Source organism: Schistocerca piceifrons, chromosome X, assembly GCF_021461385.2.
Source record: "Schistocerca piceifrons isolate TAMUIC-IGC-003096 chromosome X, iqSchPice1.1, whole genome shotgun sequence".
Taxonomy (NCBI): Eukaryota; Metazoa; Arthropoda; class Insecta; order Orthoptera; family Acrididae; genus Schistocerca; species Schistocerca piceifrons.
Genome location: NC_060149.1, coordinates 682,713,178 through 682,738,059, shown reverse-complemented (window position 1 = coordinate 682,738,059; position 24,882 = coordinate 682,713,178). Strand labels below are relative to the sequence as shown.

At 37.0% G+C, this 24,882-nt stretch overlaps 1 protein-coding gene and 1 non-coding gene across 2 annotated transcripts in view; both read right to left on the bottom strand.

Moving 5' to 3' along the window:
- LOC124722606 overlaps positions 1-24,882 on the bottom strand; it is a 140,634-nt gene that overhangs the window by 103,461 nt on the left and 12,291 nt on the right. The window contains exon 13 of the mRNA XM_047247746.1: positions 6,451-6,671. Within this exon, the coding sequence (XP_047103702.1) occupies positions 6,451-6,671 (221 nt within the window). The remainder of the gene's footprint in view (positions 1-6,450; positions 6,672-24,882) is intronic.
- On the bottom strand, positions 8,507-8,579 carry Trnaa-cgc. Its single transcript has one exon. It is a non-coding gene; the product is annotated as a tRNA-Ala (tRNA).

Sequence of the window (24,882 nt, the reverse complement as noted above, 5' to 3'; positions counted from 1 at the left end):
TCTTCATCTCTGAGTAAATACTGCAACCTACATCCTTCTGAACTTGCTTAGTGTATTCGTCTCTCATTCTCCCTCTATGATTGACTTCCCTTCAATACTAAATTGGTGATCCCTTGATGCCTCAGCTTGTGCCCTACCAACTGACAACTGATCCCTTCTTCTAGTCACATTGTACCACAAATTGCTCTTCTCCCCACTTCTGTTCGGTACATCCTCATTAGTTACATGATGTACCTATCTAAACATAAGCATTTTTCTGTAGCACCACATTTCAAAAGCTGCTATTTCCTTTGTGCCCATGTTTCACTTCCATACATGGCTACACTCTGTACAAATACTTTCAGAAAAGAATTCCTGAAACTTAAATCTATACTTGATGTTAACAAATATCTCTTCTTCAGAAATGCTTTCCTTGCCATCACCAGCCGACATTTTATATCCTCTCTATTTCAAACATCATCAGTTATTTTATTGCCCAAATAGCAAAACTCATCTACATCTTTAAGTGTCTCACTTCCCAGTCTAATTACCTCAGCATCACCGGATTTAATTCTACTACATTCTATTATCCTCATTTTGTTTTTGTTGGTGTTCATCTTACATCCTCCTTTCAAGACACTATCCATTCTGTTCAACTTCTCTACTAACTCCTTTTCTGTCTCTGATAGAATTACAATGTCTTCATCAAACCTCAAGGGTTTTATTTCTGCTTCCTGGATTTTAATTCCTATTCCAAATTTTTCTTTTGTTTGTTTTACTACTTGCTCAGTACACAGATTGAATGACATCAGGGATAGTGTACAACACTGTCTCCCCTGCTTCTCAACCACTGCTTCCCATTTGTGCCGCTCAAATCTTGTACTGCTTTTTGCTTCCTGTATTTTATCCCTGTCACCTTCAGAATTTGAAAGAGAGTATTCCAATCAACATTGTCAAAAGCTTCCTCAAAGTCTACAAATAATGTAAATAAGATAGGTCATAGAGTCACTATTGCCTCAAGTCTTCCTACATTTCTTTGGAATCCAAGCTGATCTTCCCTTATGTCAGCTTATACTAGTTTTTGCATTTGTTTATAAAGAAATCGAGTTATTATTTTGATACTGTGCCTCGTTAAACTGATAGTTCATGTTATAACTTCAAGTTGAACAAATATATTTCAAGGACAATGCAAATCATGAAAGTCACAGATCAAGTAAACAGAGTAAGATGTATGTCACTTTTAACAGTTAAATCATAACTGAGTCCAAGTCTCGCGGTCGCTGGCTGGCTGGCCGCTTAGGTGGCGCTGCTGCTGCATGGCTGGCAGACTGTGCCACACATAGAGGATGCATGTAACTGCACAGCGGAACTTTGAAAGATTGGCGAGTCACAACAGTTCACTAATTTTCACACCAGTCAGCACCTTCTTTCTTAGGAATTGGAGTTATTACATTCTTCTTAAAGTCTGAGGGTATTTTTCCTGTCTCATACATCTTGCTCACCAGATGGAAGAGTTTCGTGCATGGCTGGCTCTCCCAATGTTATCAGTAGTTCTAATGGAATGTTGTCTACTCCCAGGAACTTGTTTCAACTTAGGACTTTCAGTGCTCTGTCAGATTTTTTATGCAGTAACATACTGCCCATCTCATCTTCGTCAACGTCCTCTTCCATTGACATAATATTGCCCTCAAGTGCATGGCACTTGTATAGACTCTCTATATAATCCTTCAAACTTCCTGCTTTCCCTTCTTTGCATAGAACTGGTTTTCAATCTGAGCACTTGATATTCATACAGGTGGTTCTCTTTTCTCCAAAGGTCTCTTTAATTTTCCTGTAGGCAGCATCTATATTACTCCCAGTGATATATGCCTCTACATCCTCACATTTGTCCTCCAGCCATTCCTGTTAGCCATTTTGCACTTCCTGTTGATCTCATTTTTGAGATGTTTGTATTCCTTTTCACCTCCTTCATTCACAGCATCTTAATATTTTCTCCTTTCATCAGTTAAATTCAATATCTCTTGTGTTACCCAAGGATTTCTACTAGTCATCATCTTTTTACCTACTTCATCCTCTGCTGCCTTCACTATTTCAATTCTCAAAGCTACCCATTATTCTCCTGGATGGATTACGCACTTTATATCTAGGCATTGAATTGGGGAATTGGACACTCAAGGTGAAGAACTGTTTGCTGACACTGAAGCAGCAGATTGTATCAAAGAGACTAAATAAATTTATCACCAAGTGCTATAGCAAAAAAATATCTACAACATAGATGAAATTTCTTTGTATTGGAAGAAAATGCCAACAGAATCACTAGTTTCCTAGAAATAAGTGTCAGTCCCTGGTTATAAGGCAAGAAAACCTGGCATCATTTCTATGGTGTGCAGAAATGTTACCAGAACACATAAGCTACCCTTTCTGTTCATAGGGAAATCCAAGACTTGACACTGTTTTATGGGAGTAAAAAATAGTTGGTCACCTACAAGAATCAAAAGAATGCAAGGACAGATGCAAGCATTTTTACAGAATAATACCACCCTGTATTTATTTCTGAAGTGTAAAAGCAACGGCATGCAATTGGTAATTCTGAAATTGTTTTGTTGTCCCCAAGTCATCCCTCAAACTGTTCAATGCAAAGACAAAATGGAAAGTCTAAAGTTATTTTCTTGCCTCAGAACATTACTCCAGTCCTCTGGCATTAACCTGTAGGACACTGTGCACACAGCAGTAGACATTCAGACTGCTGTTGAGGACACTACTCTAGCAAAATGTTGGAACAAACTCCTTCCATCAGATGAGCCCCTCACTGGAACTGTAGAACCACCAACCAGACATCTGTATTGCAACAGCATGGGCTGGTTAAAGGATCTTCAAGATTTGGAGATTATGAACAGAAAAACATTCAAGACTGGTTCAAATGGGATACCAATGCTCCTGGTTATCGATTACTGACAGATGATGAGGTCATTGGCAACGTCATCAATGACCAAGATACTTGCAGTGACAAGATAGAGGCTAGTGATGACTGTACCATAAAAGAACCACACAGTGAGGAAGTTTTTCACTGCCTTGCAAACTTGAAGAGTGTGATGTCGTGCAGCTGTTGTATTTAAGATGTGCATGAGATTTAGGACAATAAAAGCATGTTTCAGGTCTGGAGAAAATGTTAATTTAGAACTCCTTTTCATAGATGGTAGGGATGGTTTAATAGAAAATGAGTAATTTATGTAAGCTAGGTACAGTATTTGTAATACATACAAAAAACATGCACTTTTGTATTTAATATACAAATCTGCTTCTTCATTTCATATTCCTCCAATGATAATAGTACTTTCTTTTCTAAAAAATGATTAGTTATGCAAAAAATCGGTTATCTGAACACCCCAGCCCCAAATTGTTTTGGATAATTGATGCTCTACTTTACTCACTACTTGCTTTTATGCAATAATACTACCCTTATAAATGATCGTTTACCACAGAAAATTATGTCATAAATATGAAGAATATGTTATGATTTTTGTCTGTTTCTTTCAAACATTCGTAATTATGTGAATGACAATGCTTCCTAAACTTGTTGTTTGAGCAACTCAGTTATACATTTCTTCCACTTCCAGGTTTTCATCATTACATTCACCAAAAGATTAGAAAAATTTACTAACTGCCATTCAGAGATTAAAATGCATATGCCTACACCTTCCTTGGAAATATTTTAATTTTTCCTGTCTTGAGACAAAAATAACCTAGAGAGTATTCATCTATATAGATCTAAAAATGGATGCAAAATACCCAATTTTTTAGTGTTTCTTCTTTGTATTCTTGATTATTACTGGCTAAAGTGCAAGGCTCAAAACAGAAGCAAGAAATGCTTGTAATACATACACACCATCAAAACTACTGTACATGATTTAGGGACCTTGCCAGACATGCAAATGGAAGATATGAACATGTCAATTTGTGTGACATTGCCTACATCCAGCAAGGGAGCCTGCAGCCACCAGTACAATAGGTTGGTCAAATAAACTTCTGTAAATGGCAAACATAAGATCAACCAGTGGCTAGATTGCTCTCAGTTGCTATAATCCAACTTTTCCTAAGCAAGTGAACTATGACCACCACTGACGTTTATGTGGACAAATTTACAACTGTGTTGTATAGTGCTTTGACAGCTGAGCGATTGGTTTCCAGCCCCTCTAGTCATAGGTGGAACTTTGCTTCATGTCTAATTTCAATACACATGCATCATAAAGAAGTAGTGCTTGGATTTATATCATATTCAAACAGAAACTTTTGCACTTTCATTTCTATCAGGAACTAAGGCTTATATTAATTATCACCAAGTATTATTGTTTGATTTCATGGACTAACAGACAATTGAAACCTATTGTTACAGAAAGTTTATTTGTGTTTAACAAACTGTGATGACACTTTATTTGAGCTTACAGTATGTGACCCACAAGAATTTCATAGTTCAGTTAAATTTCTGTGACTGCCTTTCTTCATAACCAGGATAAATAAGTAACAATCTGCAGCCAGTATTTCAGCAATATGCCTTGGGTGAGGTGGTATTTTCATTTAATTTTTGTTTTGTAATCTTGCTTATTTCTTTAAATTTAATTTTTGAGCCTTACATATATTATCTGTGCTAATAAAATAACTGCAAGTATCATTATAACCTTCTTCATCTCTTTCACAGTGATATTATTCTCTACTGTCTAATGCTTCTTCCTCACTGGGTAATTAATGTAATATACAAGGTGTTTCTCATCACCATTTAAAAATTTCCAAAGTGATGTAAATGATGCTGAGTCAATTAATTTAAGACACATGGGATTGCAAATGTCACCAAATATCCCAAAAGTGGGTGGCAAATGTTGAACAGGTGATGTCACCACCTGGAGTACTTTATTGTAGATGCACCAGTTGAACCTATCAGTTTGTTGCACCTGCTCATCTCAACCCTACTCAAGTATTCCCGTCAGTGTGGTTCTGGGCTCCCGTGCATGACTTCAGCGCACGGGGCTCAGAGTTTGAGTCTTGTGTCTGGCAAGCAGTATTTTTTCATTCCATTAAACAATTATGTGTTTACATTGAAGTAAGGTTTATTATTTTATTTACTGGTCTTGCAGTCACCACTCGTTAATACAAAGTACAATACAACTAAAACATACAATATTCCATCACAAGTAAATGGGTATAAGCTTCCATACTGCATTGTTACCAGTAAATGATTTACGTTTTCTTTACTACATAATTTCTGTAAACAGTAAAAAGGAGGAAAAAGGAAAGAAGCACAAAATAAAAACAGCTTTTACTTGGTTACAGAAAGGACCATAAATTTACAAATTCAACATTTACAACGGACCACATTCACAGAAGATGTCTGAAATTTGCACTGTTTGCTTTAGTGCAAGTACTACATCACTCAATAATCTCTACATGCCCTAGGCCAACCACTGCATGTGCAATGAGGTATGCCATCTGGTGATGTCAGATGTTCAGTATTTCTCATTCCTTTTTGGGGTATTTCCTGACTTTTGTAGCTCCATGTGCCTTATATTAAATTACTTGTCTCATCATCATCTATGGCACTTTTGGGGCTTTTAAATGCTGGTAAGAATCACCCTGTATTCAGTGTAGTTTTCAGATATTATTCATATAAACGTATAAAAACATGGTTATCATAACACTTTGATCATAACCAACAAAAGGAATCACAATTTGAACTGAGTAGCACTTCTGGTAAAATAATAATAACTTGAAATTAAATTATTTATGTGATCAAACTCATGGAATTGATCACATCAGAGTATTGTAGTATACCATGTAATAGCATGGATGAAAGAGAATATGACTTACTCTATTCAGTGTTTAGGGAAATATTGAGTACATCAAAGGTGCAAATGTCAAGTACTGTTGGATGGCAAAAAGTGGAATACTTCAAACCCCCTGATTCAAAATTTAATTACCACGGGTTCAGAATTAGAGAACCTTAAGAAATGCTGTTATAAAGCACATCTAGGATGCAATGCAAGGCAGACTGCCACCCATCAGCAAACATCTCTCTTCCAGATCCACAAAACCAAAATCTCAGGACTGGAATCAATTGCCAATAGTACTTCTGAAGTAATTTATCGCAAGTATGATTGGTAGCTGGGAGAAACTATTTTGTCTGCTGAACTTTTGTTGTTGTTTAAGATAGTTTCCATGTTTTTACTTCTTTTTAAATGGGTAGTTTTTCAAAATACATGGAGTCGGCTCTGTTCAGTTTCTGGAGTCGACTCGGTTCAGTTTCATACATTTTGTGATTAATTGTTTCTCTTGTTCTGTGAACCTTCAAATACTCTTTTCAAGTTATGCACATTAATTTTTTGGGGTTTTTTAATACACTAGTACAGTAATAGCATGTCAGATGACTAATGTTTTTGTCTACTGTGGAAATGATTTTAGAAACTCACAGTAACAACTTACCTCTTCCAGTTGGGGATTCCTCTGATGTATCTGCATCTGTATGTATTGCAGTAGCAACTCCCAGTGAGCTACTACTACTAGCATATAATGGAAGACCAATGTAGTACTCAACATCCTGTGGTGTCGGGAGAGGCCATTGTAGCAACTCTTCCTCAGATCTCCGCAGGATGCTAAGAGTGACTGAAGGCTGCTGGGCACTGCTTACTTCTGCCTGCTTGTCTCTGTATCATACAAAGCAGATCAAGATCAGAGGGCAGCAGATTTGTTTGAAAGGAAGAAAGGAATGAAATAGAGGTTAGTGTCTAATGTTTAGTTGAGAGTGAAATCACTAGGTACAGGACTCTAGCTTATGGTGGATGAATGACAAGGACGGAGAGGCTGGATGTGGTCTTATCAAAAGACTCAACCAAATGTTTTTGTTGCGTGATCAATAGAAATTATGGAAAACCTACATTGTGATGGAGAGGCGAAAATTGAAACCACTTGTTCCATGTGTGAATCTAATACCCCATGTGCATGCTTTCCTTCAGTCCGGTTTGAAATTTGACAGTCTGCCCAAGGATCTCTGAGTATTTACAAACATGCTGGCCCTTATCAATCATGGACCACAGAACGAAAAATCACAGGTATGCTGGAGAGAGGACACAGCTATTACCACAGCAAATGTAACAGCTGGTATGCCATGCAATCAGGAAGTCATCCAGAAATTGCCATGAAAGATATGCACAACATGGGAAAGATGCAGTACAACAACAAACCCCATCAAAGCCAAACTGTGGGACACAATGGCATAGTATGCACCATCATGGAGGTTGTGCATACAGCAGGTGAATAACAAACTAGGATTACCTCAATTCAGAAAAATTTGTTATCCACAGAATGAGCTACCATTGGTAACACTGTGTTGGTAATAATGGTTACAACTAAAAATAGTGAGCAAACTTAAAGGAGAGGAAGAGTGGGCCAGTGTCTGATTAAGTGAGATAATATGGAGGTAGCACATGTTAATTCTTTCACAAGATGAAATCGTTAGTTGTAAGGAATAAAATGATTTTGTCAACATTTTACAAAATTTTAATATACAAGACAGGCACAGAGTCTAAATATTTTAACATTCTCAAAAGAGACAATGACAGAAATAAAACCATGGTAAGGCTCTACACATCAAGTGGCACAGTTGGTCTAAAAAATGTGCCTGGGTGAACAGCTAAGCATTTGGCGAATGACCGTCTAGCAATGGTGAAAGTGCAATGAAGCAGTCTGGTAGTGGCAGGGACTCACTGTGGCAGTGACATAGATGTAAAGTATGCTGCAGTAAGGTATTGAGGGGTTAATGCAAGCAAACACACTTCACCTACAATAATTACTGTTCTGCTAGAAGCCTTAACAGCAGCATTATTTGTGAATTTCCTGTTGCATACATTTCAGAAGAAACACTGCTTTGACCTTCCTTCTGTTGTATTATACTGCATTTATTGTATTGTATAAAATCTGAGTTTGCCATGGACAGTTACGGAGTACAGATATGAAGATAAGTACAGTCATATACACGGTGCTTATAATTAAACTTTCCCTGGTTGAGAGATCCCCCACGAAAAACTAGAGAGTATACAACAATTAAACTTAGTGGAAACATTTGTAAGGATTTGTGGAAGATGAATAATTTGTAAACCATTGAAAGAAAGACATTTAATTTCCACATTAGAGAGGAACATCTGTTAATTACATACCATTTTTATGTTCCAGGTTACAAATGTTGCTCAATACTATGACTATTTGCTACCAATACAGCCTGGAACTGTATTAGGGATATCAACTCATAATTGTTCATATTACTTTTCAAACAGTGGACCATGAAATGTTCAGCTGTTGTGGAGGAGGAGGAGGAGGAGGATATTAGTGTTTAACGTCCCGTCGACAACGAGGTCATTAGAGACGGAGCGCAAGCTCGGGTGAGGGAAGGATTGGGAAGGAAATCGGCCGTGCCCTTTCAAAGAAACCATCCCGGCATTTGCCTGAAGCGATTTAGGGAAATCACGGAAAACCTAAATCAGGATGGCCGGAGACGGGATTGAACCGTCGTCCTCCCGAATGCGAGTCCAGTGTGCTAACCACTGCGCCACCTCGCCCGGTTCAGCTGTTGTGACACAGCCTGTGTACAGATTGAAGATTGCACATTGCATCCACAATTCTCAGCCACATAACAGTAACTTCTTCAACAATCTGGACCACAATTGTCCATCAGCCTCTCCCAGGAGCAATTTCCAAAACACCAGTTAATACGAACTTCCTAATAACATTCTTCATGAAAGAGGACCTGACCATATTCCTTTAATGAGTCAATATTCATGAAGAATATGCTGCTTATTTTGATAAAACAGCTTTATGAATGAAGCCTTGCTCACCTAGTCCAAGCTCATGTTGACTGACTGCCACTGTAGTGCAAACTGATGGTTGTGTTTCAATCCTGCTTCACCATACCAGTACCAACACCTAACAACAAGTCATTACACTAGCACTGCAAACAATGCAAATCTTGCAGCACAGAGCCTGAACATCATACTTATAAAACTGGATACCTCTACACTAAATAGTTTTCCTTCTACACTGGCTTGTCATCCTCAGCCCACAGGCATCACTGAATGCAGATATGAAAGAGCATGTGGTCAGCACCCTGCTCTCCTGGCCACTGTCAGTATTCATGACAAAAAATGCTGCTTCTCAACAAAGTATCTCGTCAATTGACCTCAAACGGGCTGAGTGCACCCCACTTGCCAACAGATGGTCACCAGTTCAAGTGTTAACCAACGCTAACAGCATTTCACTTCAGTGATCTGACTGGAACTGATGTTACCACTGCAGCACGGCCACTGATAGATAATTATACACGAAAATAATTAATTAAATGATTAATAAATTCTTGTAATTTATCCTAAATTTCAATATGGCATTCAGACATAGATAGAAGTGGATTCACATTGCATAAGGAGAATGGTGTACATGTATTTTTCTACATTTCTATCAAGCAATATTTTCTATCAGGCAAAATCTCATTCTCTTAATTGATCCATCTGTGGTTTCTTGGTAAATACTGTATATCATATAAAGTAAATGAAAGACTCTTTTAGTCTTACTTCAAAAACTTCATTCTTACTGTATGACATAGGTTTCAGGAAAATAGGTTTATAACCTGAAACCTAGGTCATACAGTAATACTGAAGTTTGTGAAACAAGGTTAAAAAAGTGTTTCACTTGGTTAATACAAAATCACATTAGTTCTTGTTGTAATCAAAAACAGTGAAAGTATTCCTAGCTAAACTGTAAAACATTGTATGGTTTTTCAGAGTAACAGTTTGTTGTTATGCCTATCTATAAGTAGTCAAACTTCACTCAAAATTGTCAGTTTGCAGTTAGATAGCTCACAAGTAAGAACTAAAGAACTTTAACAATTAATAGCTTTTGAATGATTTCTGGAACCTAAATTAATTAACATTTCACTCAACCTGTGCTGTGATAAGCAAGAGTGAAGAATGTTGTTTACATCAAAACTAGTCACAATTGCACATGGTGTTCCCCATTATAGACTTGCTTAAAAGAACCATCAAAGCATAACCTTTTTCTAGTGAATTACTACAGAAGAATGCTAAGTGCAAGTTTTGGCATGTGTAAATGTGAAATGTTCTTTGTGCTGCAATATAACTTCACTAACATAATTGTAGAGCAGATGTGGTTCAATAAGCTAGCAAATTTCTGTAATTGACAAATTGGTCACTGTTTCTAATAACAAACTTAGTGAAGAACAAATGAGTGTGTTAGTTCAATATAAACAAGGGTGTTGTGTACATCTTTGAGTAAGTACCATCTTGCACTCATTTATACTTTTCAGCTTTGTGCCGATCAAAAGGGGTGCTACTGAGGAGAGACTATGAGAACCAGGTTAATACTGGTACAGCTACAGTAGATGGTACACCTTCCATACCAGTTCCTCCAAGAAACATGTACTGAAGTCAATAAACATCTTAACTACTTATTTTAGCTCAGATAACTATTTACATAACTAAAATTATGAAAGTGAACATAATTACTGTGCACCTGTTCACCTGTAATTAACTTGAAAACACCAATACATCAGAAAAAGTAACTCAATATGTGTTTATATTTAGACATTAATGAGGATAAACTTACTCTCCTTCTGATTGCTTCTCGGTATATTCAGTTGGTGCCCTGCCTAGCATTGTGTCATTAAAGGTTGACGCAGTTACTGTTTCAGCCATAGCTGATGCGGACACTCCCATTATCCTCTGTTCTGAAAACCTAGAACCATGAATAAGCATGACACAATCTGGGCAGCAGTGTGTGTAGGAGATTGTTTTTTTAGCCTTTTTGTTGGTTATTCATTTATATTCTACACCAGTTAAAAATATAAAGATGCTTGGATACCTGTTTCTACATATGTCAAATATAAAAAATGGTATTTTGTGTAGGAGGGATAATACGAGTTCAGGTTCATGGCAACTCTTAGCCTCATCTTTCATAAACAACAGAAATTTTACAAAAATCATCAAAGTATGTCAGTGCTTCTCTCATGCAATGACAAACACTTACATATTTCAAAACACAATTGGCAGTACTAACATTATTATGGAGAGGATAGTAAAACAACTTACACTCTTCCTCTTTGTTTTTTACACGGTGTTTCACAGAAGGAGGAAGCAGCCAATACAATTGCTGCTTCTCCTACAGGAGACCTATTCACTTGCTTTCCTCTTTGTTATGAATGCCCAGAACCATTGAATAGCCTTAGATAACATGGTGAAATGTCTGCACTGCAAATTGTCCCTCTTTGTACATTAATAGACAATGGTACTATGAAAAGACATGGCTTTCAAATGATGTGTGTATGTGTGTGTGTGTGTGTGTGTGTGTGTGTGTGTGTGTGTGTGTGTGTGTTTTTGTGTTTGTGTGTGTGTGTTTGTGTGTGTACTGATAAACATTAATTGTGAAGTTTCTCACATTTAATACTGTTAATTGAATCCACAAAATGGCACAAATTAGTGTAGTGAGCCCCAGAATAGTTTTCAGATGACACTATTTTGAAGAGAGCATGTCCAGGTGAGGGGTAACCAATAAGATTTTCATGTTATTACCACTACTTTCTGTAAGTTGTTTCCTGAGTCATCTATTACACATTGTGGTTCTCTTTGGTTTTTCCCTTGATCCACAACAAATTTGAAAGTGTGCTGAAGAATGAGTAAGCTGTTGGCCTTGTGTGTTTCCTTGATCTATAATCATGTGGAAGCTTATAGACTTTTAAGAAGCACGAACAGTCTATTACAGATTATTTGGTGCCTCTGTGGTAACAGTAAAAGGCTACTAAGGATATCTCCATCTATTGTATCTAATCTTCAGATATGTATAAAGTTAGCTGGATAAATGTATCTGCTTTGAAGAGGATCTGAAATTCTGGAAAGAGAGAAAATGGTTTTAAAAAGATTTTTACCTTTTATGTGATGTCAGCTCCATTTAGGTGTCAGCTGGGCTTAAAATGTGTCTAAGGAACACAGTTCCAACAAAGTATTTCCAACTGTGTTAGCAAATATATGTATGGTAACCTTACTGCTGCAACATTTTACCATATCAGAAAAATGCATAGAAAATGATTCAGTTGTTCAAAAAACCTGAATACTGCACTATATTACTGTAGCAGCATGCTATCTTACCCAGCATTTGAGTTTTCACACTTTCGTTATATAATGTACACTGATGGAAAAAATTCAAAATACAAAGAAAGAATTGTGTGACATAAACAAAAGTTGGTAGGCAAGTTCCGACACCTGAAAGATGATGTCTGTTCAAATTTCATGGGAACTGCATAAAAATAGCACTAGCAGTATCACTATGATGATGCAGGTTTGCTTTAAACACATGCTGTAATGGTCAAGAGTGTTAGGTGCCTTTGAGATTGAATGTAGTGAGTTGATGTTAGTCAAGAATGCATTTAAGGCAACATAAATGCCATTGTCAACACCACATTGAGTTTGAATAAGGCCATGTAATAGGTCTGTGAGAAGCTGTATATTCCTTCTGAGATATTGCAGCAAGATTTGTCAGGAATGTGACCACTGTAGATCATTGCTGTTAATCATGGTCACAAGAATGTATAGTTGCAAGAAGACCAGGCTCTGGACAGACACTTGGCACTAGCAGGAGGAAAAACCTTTGTGTTCAGCAGAAGGTCCTGGCATATTGTGCTGCCACTGTAACAGCACTCTGAGCACCAGTTGGCACAACAGTGACACAACGAACTGTTACAAATCAGTTACTTCAAGGACAGCTGTGAGCCAGATGCCCTGTAGCCTGCATTCCGATGACCTCAAACCACCACTATTTCTGACTTAAGTGGCGTCAAGCGAGGTAAGTGTTGAGGTGGCAGTGATGACCATGTGCTGCTTAGATAGAGGCTAGTTGAGGTCCTGCAACCAAACTGCACAACCCCTTCTTCGTGTTGTGATTTTTTTCTGTCAGTGTATTTTAATCACAGTATCATAATATTAAACCAAGTTTAAGAACTGCTTATGGCTTAAGAAAAGTAGTTTTTACTTCTTTAGAAGATGTTACAACTCAATCCATTTGGACAATCAATAAAAACTTAGTGTTCCCAGTTGTTTTGAAAGATTGTTTATACTGTTCCCAGTTGTTTTCAAAGATTGTCTATACACTGCAATGTGCAACAGAAGCCAGATGTATCTGTAAATACAGAAGTTGCATGTCAGTACACACATTCCATTGGAAATTAAGAGCTAGTTTTGCAGACCTTCAGTCAACTTGCAGTTTCTGTTATAGGCCTTCATCATTGCAGTAAGGCATCTGTGCATGCCTGTGGCCTGTTATAGTAAGGAACAGACATAAATACATGTTAACTAACAAGGGAACGTTCTCAAGTGCCACTAAATGATCTTGATGAAACTTGGCAGGTATGCTGAGGGTGAAAAATGATGCAATTCTTCACGGTTTCACTTTTAACAAGTTAAACACACCCCACAAGGCAATTCGGTAATTAGGTTTTGAGGTACTTTCATCAAACTGATGACATGTAAAAAATGTTTCTCACATGAAAGTTAATATGTAGTTATCCTTCTTGGGAAGTTTAAAATTGAATTTTACAAAAAATTGAAGTTTTTCAGAATACCCCCCATCATTAATTAATTTTCAAAAAGGGAAACATTTGTTAACACATAAATCAAAGACGTTTTGAAGCTACATACATCCATGTGTAATAATGCTGGTTTTTAGCATACAGTTTTTGGAAAGTGAGTAATACACAAAGTGCTGTCAGAGTATTTTCAGCAAATATAATTGAAACATGTAAACATTCATTATTAGTCTAGTTACTTATTTCACTTATATTTCTTTTATGCAGCACAACAAATAATATGTCAGGATAATCAAAACATTGATGCTGTAACTGAAACTAAATTTCCTTCGATTCATATTCAAGAAAATCTTACGGGAGCTCTCATAGTACATCCCTAAATGCAAAACTAGCAAAAATTAGCTATGTAGTAAGATTGTTTTGCAATAACACCAGTGTAGAATTAGTTTGGCCTATATACTTTGCCCATGTACATTCATCGGTGAACTGCAGTATCATTTTCTGGAGAATGTGAATCAAACCAAGACAGTTTTTGGGAAACAGAAGCCAATTATAGGAATAATTAAACAAGCAAGCAGCAGAGAATCATGCAAAACTAACTTTGAAGATCTAAAAATTTTACCCATTTCCTGCATTTATATATTTAAAGTAGTATTGCAAGTCAAAAAAGTGTAATGAGAAAAGAAAACACTTTTATGCAAAACATAATTGACCATGATTACAGTACCAGATAGCACAGTAATATACATATTAACCATTGCAACACAATTTTTTTTCCAAAAAAAGGTTTATACCATGCAACAGAAAAAACTAAGTCACAAATATCCAAGACAAATAAAACCTCATCTCGAAGAAAAAATTTAAGTCTGTGACAGCTTACCTACTGCAAAACTGCTTTTATTCAATCTTGTGGTATTCTATGCACGAAACCATGTAATTCATACTTTTAATTGTAGAAATAAGTTGTAAATGTACAATATATAGTCTGATGTGTTACTATTCACTTTAGGGATCCAACATGTTATAAAAATCAATAAGATATGTTTGACATTTGCAAAACAACATCAACAAAAGTTATTTTTGTCAGTTACCTGAACTGGGGATTCTGGCAGGCTTAGTGAAGTTAATCAGGGAATGTTACAGAATTAGTGATGACAAGGTTGTTTGTTAGATCGAGGAAGGAGAAGAAATGGGGACATTACAAAAATTATATGGAAGATTATGATGATTCCATATTTAAATAAAAATTCCGTACCACTACTTTTCGATCTCATGCTTGAGAAGCTGGAGCATGTAATTGAAATGTTATACAATTATCCTAAAATAAACCTTTTTCCTGTAACAAGCGTTATAGACATTAGGTATTGGTACTTCGAGAAATACATTCTGTTGTGTTATTTATGTAAATGAGGTAGATAGAAAGGCCATTTATGCCAAAACAGTCTGGCATATAGATTCTTGCACAGAAAGTAAAGGACAGTGTGTAAAGCCTTAGCTACATTAGAGAGGGAAAAATGCTGGGACCTAAGGACTGAAGAAATATATATGTCATACTTGTCTCTTGCCTTTACTGGTTTTATGTTTCCTATATTTATTTTTCTGTTACACAAAGAGAAAGTTATTAGCTATAAAGCAATAAAGAGTGCAAATTTTCTGAAGAGTTCTTATTCTCCCGGTCGTATATAATACCAACCAGTATTAATTGTTGTTTTTTTTTATTTATTTTTTTTTAAAAGGTTTTATGATGTCAAACCGGCTGACTGGGAATAGGATAGGCACCACAGGACATTTTAATTCCCACTGTCCCTGAATATAAGTCTGACAGCTTCCATTACAAAATATTGACTATTTAATCCCACAGACTGAAATACAGTGACGTGTGATAGAAGAGTGATGTGTGAATATGCCTGGCACCTCACTTTGCCACACTTAAGACCAAACAACTAGTTTTACATTTTCTGGAACATGTATGTTTTACATATCAGACTCTTGAGAGAGATGTGCACTACAAAATGAACATAATTTTCAAAAACGATTTTTTTTAAATTTTTTACTTCCTAAGTCAAATGCTCAAAGACATTTTTGCCCCGGCTCAGACTATCTTAGATTTGGGGCTGACTCCATTAATCCTACCAGGTAAGCATCCCAGACTGCTCAGCAGTACTCCAAAAGATGAAAGACAAGTGTAGAGTAGGCAATTTCTTTAACAGTCTGTTACACTTTCGATGTGTTCTGCTAATAAAATGTAGTATTTGGTTTGCCTTCCCCACAACATTTTCTATGTGTTCTTTCCAATTAAAGTTGTTCATAATTTTAATTCCTAGGTATTTAGTTGAATTTCCAGCCATTAGATTTGACTGATTTATCGTGTTAACAAAGTTTAATGGATTCCTTTTAGCACTCATATTTGGATGACCCCATACTTTTCATTATTTAGCGTTAGTTGCCAATTTTGGCAATATACAGATATCTTTTCTAAATAGTTTTGTAATTTGTTTTGATCTTCTGACAATTTTACTAGATCATAAACGACAGCACGATCTGCAATCAACCTAAGATGGCTGAGCGGATTGTCTCCTAAATCATGTATATACATAAGGAACAGCAGAGGGCCTGTAACACTACCTTGGGGAACGCCAGAAACAACTTCTGTTTTACTTGACGACTTTCCATCCATTACTATGAACTGTGACCTCCCTGGCAGTAAATCACGGATCCCGTCATGTAACTGAGACAATATTCCATAAGTACGTAGTTTCAGTACAATTCACTTGTGTGGTACAGTGTCAAAAGCCTTCTGGAAATATAGAAATACTGAATAAATTTGAAATCCCTTGTCAATAACATTCAAAAATTTGCATGTGTAAAGAGGTGGTTGTGTTTCAGAAGAACAATGTTTTCTAAATCTTTGCAGAATATCGACGTTAATGATATGGGCCTATAATTTAGTGGATTACTCCTACTAACTTTCTTGAGTATTGATATGACCTGTGCAACTATCCAGCATGTGTATTGCACATAAATAGGAAAAGAAATCCACCACTGTATAACTACACCACTGATTACAAACTGTGAAACAGTATCTGCCATAAAGTATATACGAGTAGCTATCTTTATTTTGTTTTATTTAAACGTGAAGTTCCATAGGACCAAATTGAGGATCAAATCTCCAAGATCATGGAACATGTCACAACATGAAATTACAACTTAAAGGTAATAAAAGATAAAAATAAAATGTTTATGAAGAAAAAAAAAGGTCAAGCAATAAGTATCAGGAAACTCAGTCAAAAATATAACATAAAAATCAGCTTAATTTTTCAGGGAACTCCTGAAGAGAATAGGAGTGACCCATGAGGAAATTCTGCAGTTTCAGTTTGAAAGCGAGAAAATTACTACTAAGAGTTTTGAATTCTTGTGGTAGCTTATTGAAAATGGACGTAGCAGTATATTGCACTCCTTTCTGCACAAGTGTTAAGGAAGTCCGATCCAAATGCAGGTCGGATTTCTGCTGAGTATTCACTGACAGAAAGTTGATTATTCTTGGAAATAAGCTGATATTGTTAACAAGAAACAACAGTAAAGAATACATATACTGAGAGGCCAATGTCAAAATTCACAGATTAATGAACGTGGGCCGACAAGAGTTCTGCAAACTTACACCACTCACTGCACAAGCCGCCCATTCCTGAGCCAAAAATATCCTTTTAGAATGGGAAGAGTTTCCCCAAAATATAATACCATGCAACACAAGTCAATGAAAATAAGCAAAGAAGACTAATTTTCATGTTGATACCGTTGAATAGTAAAAATGGCAGCATTAAGTCTTTGAACAAGATCCTGAATGTGGCCTTTCTACAACAGTGTACTATCTACATGAACACCAAGAAATTTGAACTGTACAGTTTCACTAATCATATGCCTATTCTGTGAAATTAAAACATTGAGTTTTGTTGAATTAAACTGTAAGAAACTGGGTCTTACTGCGATTCAGTGTTAGTTTATTTTCTACAAGCCATGAATTTATGTCATCAACTGCACTGTTTGAAACAGAGCCAATGTTGCACGCAACATCCTTTACTATCAAGTTAGTGTCATCAGCGAACAGAAATATTTTGGAGTTACCCGCAATACCAGAGGGCATAACATTTATACAAATAAGGAACAGGAGTGGCGCAAACACTGATCCCCTGGCACCTTCACTTGACTGTACCCCACTCAAGACCCCACATCATAGTCATTCTCAACACTGCGAACAATGACTTTCTGCTGTCTGTTCAATTATCCTCACATAAAAAGCCTTTTCAATAACTTTAGCAAACACTGATGGCATAAAAATTGATCTAAAATTGTCTGTGTTATCCCTTTCTCCCATTTTATAAAATGGCTTTGCTACTGAGTACTTAAACCGTTCAGGAAACTGACCTTTCCTTAAAGAAAAATTACAAATATGACTAATTACAGTGCTAACATGTGCAGCACAGTACTTTAATATTCTGCTACGCACTCCTTCATATCCATGAGAGTCCTTAGCCTTCTGTGATTCAATTACTGACGCAATTTCCCTCATGTCAGTTTCACAGAGGAGTATTTCAGGCATCAGTCTCGGAAATGCATCTTCCAAGAGAGCTGTATGATCCCCTGTAGAAACTAAATTTTTATTTAATTCACCAGAAATGCTCATAAAATTATTGTTAAATATTGTAAATATATCTGGTTTATCAGTAACAGAAATATTTTTACTACGAACTGACTTTATGTCATTGACCTTGTGCTGCTGACCAGATTCACAAGTGACCGTATGGTTTTAACATTATTCTGTGAATTAACTATTTCATTTGCTCACCACATACTCTTTGCCCTCCTAATAACATTTTCAAGCATCTTACAATACTGTGTGTAATGGGCAACTGTAACTTGATTGTGACTACTTCTAACATTTTCATATAATTCCCTCTTTGTTCTGCACAATATCCTTATCCCACTGGTCAGCCACCCAGGCTGCCTCTTACCCCATTTGGAATGTTATAATTGAAAGTAACTCACATAGAGCATGAGAAATGAGCTAAGGACAGCAGTATATTTGTCATCTATGTTATCAGCTGTATAAACACCATGCCACTCTTCTTCCTTGATGAGTTTTAGAAAACTCTCTATTGCCATTGGATTAACTTTCCTACATAGTTTGTAATTATATGTGACATTTGTTTGAGAATAAAAGCCTCTTAATGTTAAAAATTGTGCATCATGGTCTGAAAGACCATAACTCTTTTACTAACACAATGCCTATCTAGTAACGAAGAATGAATATAAAGATTGTCTATGGCTGTGCTACTGTTCCCCTGCACACTGACAGGAAAAAACACCGTCCACATAAGACCATATAAATTTAGGAGATCTACCAGCATCCTTTTTCTGGAACAATCATATTCGAAGTGAATATTGAAGTTACCACATATAACCAATTTCTATCACTTCCTAAAGTGAATCAAGAACCCACTCTAACTTGAGCATAAATGCTCTAAAGTCAAGAGTTAGGGGACCTATAATCAACAAAAATTAGAAGTTTAGTTTCATTAAATTCAACTGCCTCTGCTCAACATTCTAATATCTGTTCAGTGCAGTGCTGTGGTATGTCTAGGGTCTCAAATGGAATATTAATTTTTACGTACATGGCCACTCCGCCACCCCACAAGGAACTCCTTGATAAACAGCCAGCTAATCTGTACCCTGGTCTGAAGCAACCATAAGTAGAATAACCACATAAAACAAATTGTAAGAAAAACAGATGCCAGACTCAATTCGTAGGAAGAATCTTAAGAAATGTAACTCATCCACAAAGTAAGGGCCTCATAAGGCACATATTCCACCGATTCTTGAGTATTGTTCAGTATGGGATCATTACCAGGTAGACAGATAGAAGAGATCAACAAGACCATTGAAGGGGGGCATGTTTTGTCATGGGATCATTTATTTGGTGCATGAGTGTTACAGAAACGCTCAGCAGACCTCATTGGCAAGCATTAAAAGTGAGATTTACTGTTGAAATTTTGAGAGAATACTTTCCGGAAAAAGTTGGATGACATATTACTTCCTCCCATATACATCTCATGAAATGACACTGATGAGAAATTTCAAGAAATATTATCTAATACAGAGGCTTATTGACAATCATTCTTCCGATGCACCATTAGGGAGTGGAACAGGGAAGGGGGGATCAGTTATTGGTGTGAGAAGTACCCTCTGCCACACACCATTAGGTGGCTTGAGGAGTATGACGTAGATGCAGATGTATATTTTCCCTTATGAACACTGATACTGCAATCCTAAAGGAACAAAAAGACAGGCTAAGTCTGATTAATTATCTGTAAGCCCAGTACGTAGTACAATATTTTTCAGGTGACCTAACTTGTTCTGTGTCATTGCTGCCTATTAAAGGACAAACTGAAATGTTGTCCCAGACTAATTCATGTTTATAGGTATTCTGAATATAGAGGAACATGAGTGATTATGTATGTGGCCAAAGCAGCTCCTGTAGCAGCTGACTCCCAATTCCTGTGATACTACATCCCAATCGCCATTGATTAAACGTGCCAAGAAACGAATGAGAGAAGGGTAAGTTCTTTTTCAAATTTTCAGGCAATAAACAGAGGACTTGTAATCATTTTTAAGTTACCTGTGTGATTCCTAAGAAAAGTAGAGAGTTATAGGCACACCCTTTTACATTTACTTTTATGATTTTATAAAGTGTTTCTGTGAACTTAACAACTTGGTAGAGTAATTATGGAAGAGTTATTAACTTCCCATGCAATATTTATCAGTTTAATAGTCATCCATTTCAGAAAATCTTTCATCCTACCCTATGTACAGGGAAGAAAGGATAGCTGAGGTACATTAACTGCTAGTGGTTTATCACTGTTTACTAATATAAAATACAGATGTATTCTATTTAATGTCAAGTGTTCATTTTTTCTAAATTTCAACATAGGCAGTGCATATTATTTTCCATAATTCCTGAACATGTTTAGGAATAATTTTGTATGGTAGCTTCAGTTACAGATGACAATGTAGATTATTATTTTCCTAAGGCTTACAGAGGCTCTCAAATCTCCAGTACTGAAAGAAGGCAGTTTAGGTTGCACAGGTTTCCTAGTGTGATCAGATTTATTTAATCTCCTTCACAGTAGATATATTCATTCTCTGGTCAGGCATTATAACGTATTTGTACAACACGTATGCCAAGAATAGAACTTAAGTGGCTGCCAACCGTCGACTGTACTACTGGCCCTAGTATTGTGGCATCCTGGCAAAATTTTTCTGTCAAAATCTCATTTTCTTGGTTACACTGAGAAGGTAATAGGTAATCTTTCTTAGCTGTTATTCCTGTTAGTCGTTTTTTCCACTCTGGCAGCTTGAATCTCTGGATTTCACTAATAGTTATAACAAAGCCCATCACTGGCACACTCAGTCAACCACATAAACAAACAGCGATTGCATTCACCCATTCGGGTTTATTCACCTCAGCTCGTATAGCCCCATGCTCTTTTGTCTGCAGAAATTTTTTACTTCTTGATGTGACAGAGATTCTCCTGGCAGACGCATCACATACGCTATGCACACATTAAAAAATCAACTTATGATTAGTTCAAAAATCAACTTAGAATATGTTCAAAAACCAAAGGCGTGTATAGAGAAAGTTCAAAGAAGCGCAGCACATTTTGTATCATCGTGAAATAAGGGACATAGTGTCACTGTCATAAAACACGATTTGGGGTGGACATAATTAAAACAAAGGTATTTTTCATTGCGGTGGTGTCTTATCACGACATTTCAGTCACCAACATTCTGCTCCGAATGCAAAAATATATTGTTGACGTCAACCTACATAAGAAGAAATGATCATCATAACAAAATCAGGCAAATCAGAGCTCTCACGGAAGGATATAGCTGTTTGCTTTTTTTCCCCCCCAAATTGTTCAAAATTGGAATAACAGAATTATTGTGAAGGTGGTTCGATTAACACTCTGCCAGGCACCTAAGTGTGATTTTCAGAGTATCCGTGTATATGTAATTGCAAATGAATATGTTACATTTATTAGATCATTTATTCACACTGTAAACAGAAATGGCCCTATCACATTTCCCTGGGGTACACTGGAAATTACTTTTACATCTGTTAATTTTGTTCTGTTAAGGGTGACATGCTGAGTTCAGTCCACAAGGATGGCTTGAATCCAGTCACAAATCTGTTGTGATACTATATAAGCTCATAATGTCAGATGCCTTCCAGAGGTCAACAAACATGGCATTAATCTGTGTGCCATTGTCTGCAGCACTATGTATCTCATGGAGGAACAGAATGAGCTGAGTTTTGGAAGATCTCTGTTTGACAATCCATGTTGATTTTTATAGAGGAGAGCTTCATTCAACAAAAATGTCATAACTCTTGAGCATAAAACTTGTTGCATAATTATGAAACAGGTACATCTGCCCTATGGGACTTCCTCAAAATATGGATAACCTGTGCTTTTTTCCACTCTTTAGGTATCGTTCTTTGGTCCAGTGAACTATGATAAACAACTTCTAGAAGGGATGTATGGTTTTTTGGCATAACCTTTGTAGAATCCTATAGGTATCTTATCTGGTCATAATGCCTGTCCACTACTAAGCAGTTGTAGTTATTTTTCTGTTCCATGCTCAGTTATGCCAATATCTGCCATTTCGACATTTGTACAGTGATTGAAAGGAGAAACCATGTTGGTTATCTAACTATCTGCTCCAAGTAATTTTCAGACAAGACATTCTGAGTGATGTCGCATAAATCCATCTCTAGCACAAATTTTGATCACATGACCCTCTGTATCTGTACCTGGCAAGCTGAAGTTCCTTTGTTCCAGGCCTGCTAGCCCTGCAAGTTTTGCAGTAGTAATTCTGTGAAGTTTGGAAGTTAGGAGATGAGGTAGTGGTGGAAGTAAAGCTGAGATGACAGATCATGAGTCATGCTTGGGTAGCTCATTTGGTAGAGCACTTGCTCACAAAAGGCAAAGTTCCCAAGTTTGAGTTTTGGTCTGACAGACAGTTTCAGTCTGCGTTGAAGTTTCATATCAGCACACAATACTGCAGAGTGAAAAATTATTCTAGAAAGCTCCAAAAATTAATGTAAGTTCACTATCTGGTATTGTACATGTATGTAGAGCAACTTGTCCTTCTGCCATTTGTTTCTCAGTATATTCAGTTAATGATCCCCCAGGTATTTCGTCAAAGCAACTGACACATTTCTTCTGCATTTTGGGAACTTATAAGCATTAACAGTCATCAGACAACCTGTCCATGAGTGAATGCTGTACGCTTAATGTCAACATTAGTACTTGAATAGGTAATAAGGCTAACACAAAATAGTAGGCTTCCAAGTGTGGTGCTAATGCAGAATGCTCAATAGAGTGAAGGCAAGGAAGCTATGTCCTTCAAAGCTTAACCTACACACAAGAGATGCATAAATTGGCCATATACTGTGATATGATACTATCATTGAGGCGACAGTATAGCAGAAGAACACAAGAAGTACACTGAGACTTCTTACAACACACACCAGCCGACCACTTTTACCTTAGGTGACTTAGTGGTGGCCCAAATTAATTACTCACAAATAGAGTGAAAGTATTAGTGATAGCATATGGGATTATGATATTTCACATATATCTGTAAGGAACACAATTTTACATAATTCCAGATCATAAGCCACTCATAGCTGTTATAAGCCTCCAGTCTAAGTTCCCACAAAAGTAGTACAATAATCGCAGTAATGGGGCTTATTCCCAAGTGCAGAACTGCTTGACATTCATTATAGGCCCGGCTAATGAATATTCTCCATCCCATGAAACTTCATGGACTAAGTTTCATAAGTACAAGGCAATGCATTTACAAATAAATAACAATGTGTAATCTATTCTAGTAGCACTCCCTGTTACTTCTCACCACATAGACCCATGTACTCAGGGAACCACGCTACTCTGCAGAGTCGCATCATCAGTTAAGTATGGGTTGCCATATCAGCTCCTGAAAGGATTACTGCCAGCTTTTATAACATACTTCCCACTACAACATAGGGTCAACACAACTAGTTTCATAATGTTGCTGGTTATGCGGATGGCAACTGTAGTTTTATCGTCTTGCCTACATCCCAGCCATTGCTACTCCAGTTACTGGAAAGGTCACTTTGGGGAATTATACACATGACAGCATCACATCATGTTTGTTGGACAGGCATTGACACTGAAACTCAAAAAATGGTGCAAGCCTACAATGCATGTCCTCAGACTCTGGTTGTGTTGTGCAGCATATTTCCCCCTGACTCAGATGTGACCACTCTTAGGAGTAGGTTCACACTCATTCAAGGGAGCTATATGATTACTGGTCGTGGAAGCCATCTCAAATTTCCTATATGTGGTTCAGATGACTATCATCACCAGAAGTTTTACAATCTTGGGTGTGGGAAAAGTATTTTCCATGAAGAGAACACACCATATGATGGTTTCTGATGACTGCCCACAACTACCTACCTCACACTATTGGAGCTCCTGTAAATGCAGCAACAGTTATAGTCAGCATCTTATTACCATTTTGTTCCATGCAGTAATTAATTCCAAAATGTGACAAATTGTCCAAAGAAAAATTATGGTATCAACAGTGACTCAGGAAGACCTAACAGTCTTCTTTGCAACATAGTATCCCATCTCCATTAATTGTGACAGGCCTGTAGATAAGTTGCACATGCTTAGGTTTTTATTTTGTTCAAAGTGCCATATCCAACCCAGCAAGCCCATAGCCCACTGTCACAAAAATATGAGGACATGAGCTCACATATCTCTATGTGGATGTGAAATCAGGGTGTTATCATTGGCTATTGATGATACCAAAGTGTCTGAAGGCAGAGTCAGCTTATCCTCCATCATAATCAACAGTTATAATGACACAAATGGGTGACTGACAGACTGGCCAGCACTGGCCAATAAGTAGAGGCCTTGTTCACCACCTCTGACTCCTTCATCAGATCAGTACAAGGATAGTGTTGCATAGCAATATCAATGTCTCACTAGAGCTAGAGATACTCTCTCACCACAAGGCAGATCACTGCTGACCATGGAAGTGTAAGCCACACCAATAGTTGGTGTCACTGTGACATCATGACACTTTTAAAAGTTCCATTCATAGACTGCATACTTCACATGATGTTCAATACTCATTACACTGCTTACTCAAGCTGCCTGCCTGACTACTCTATG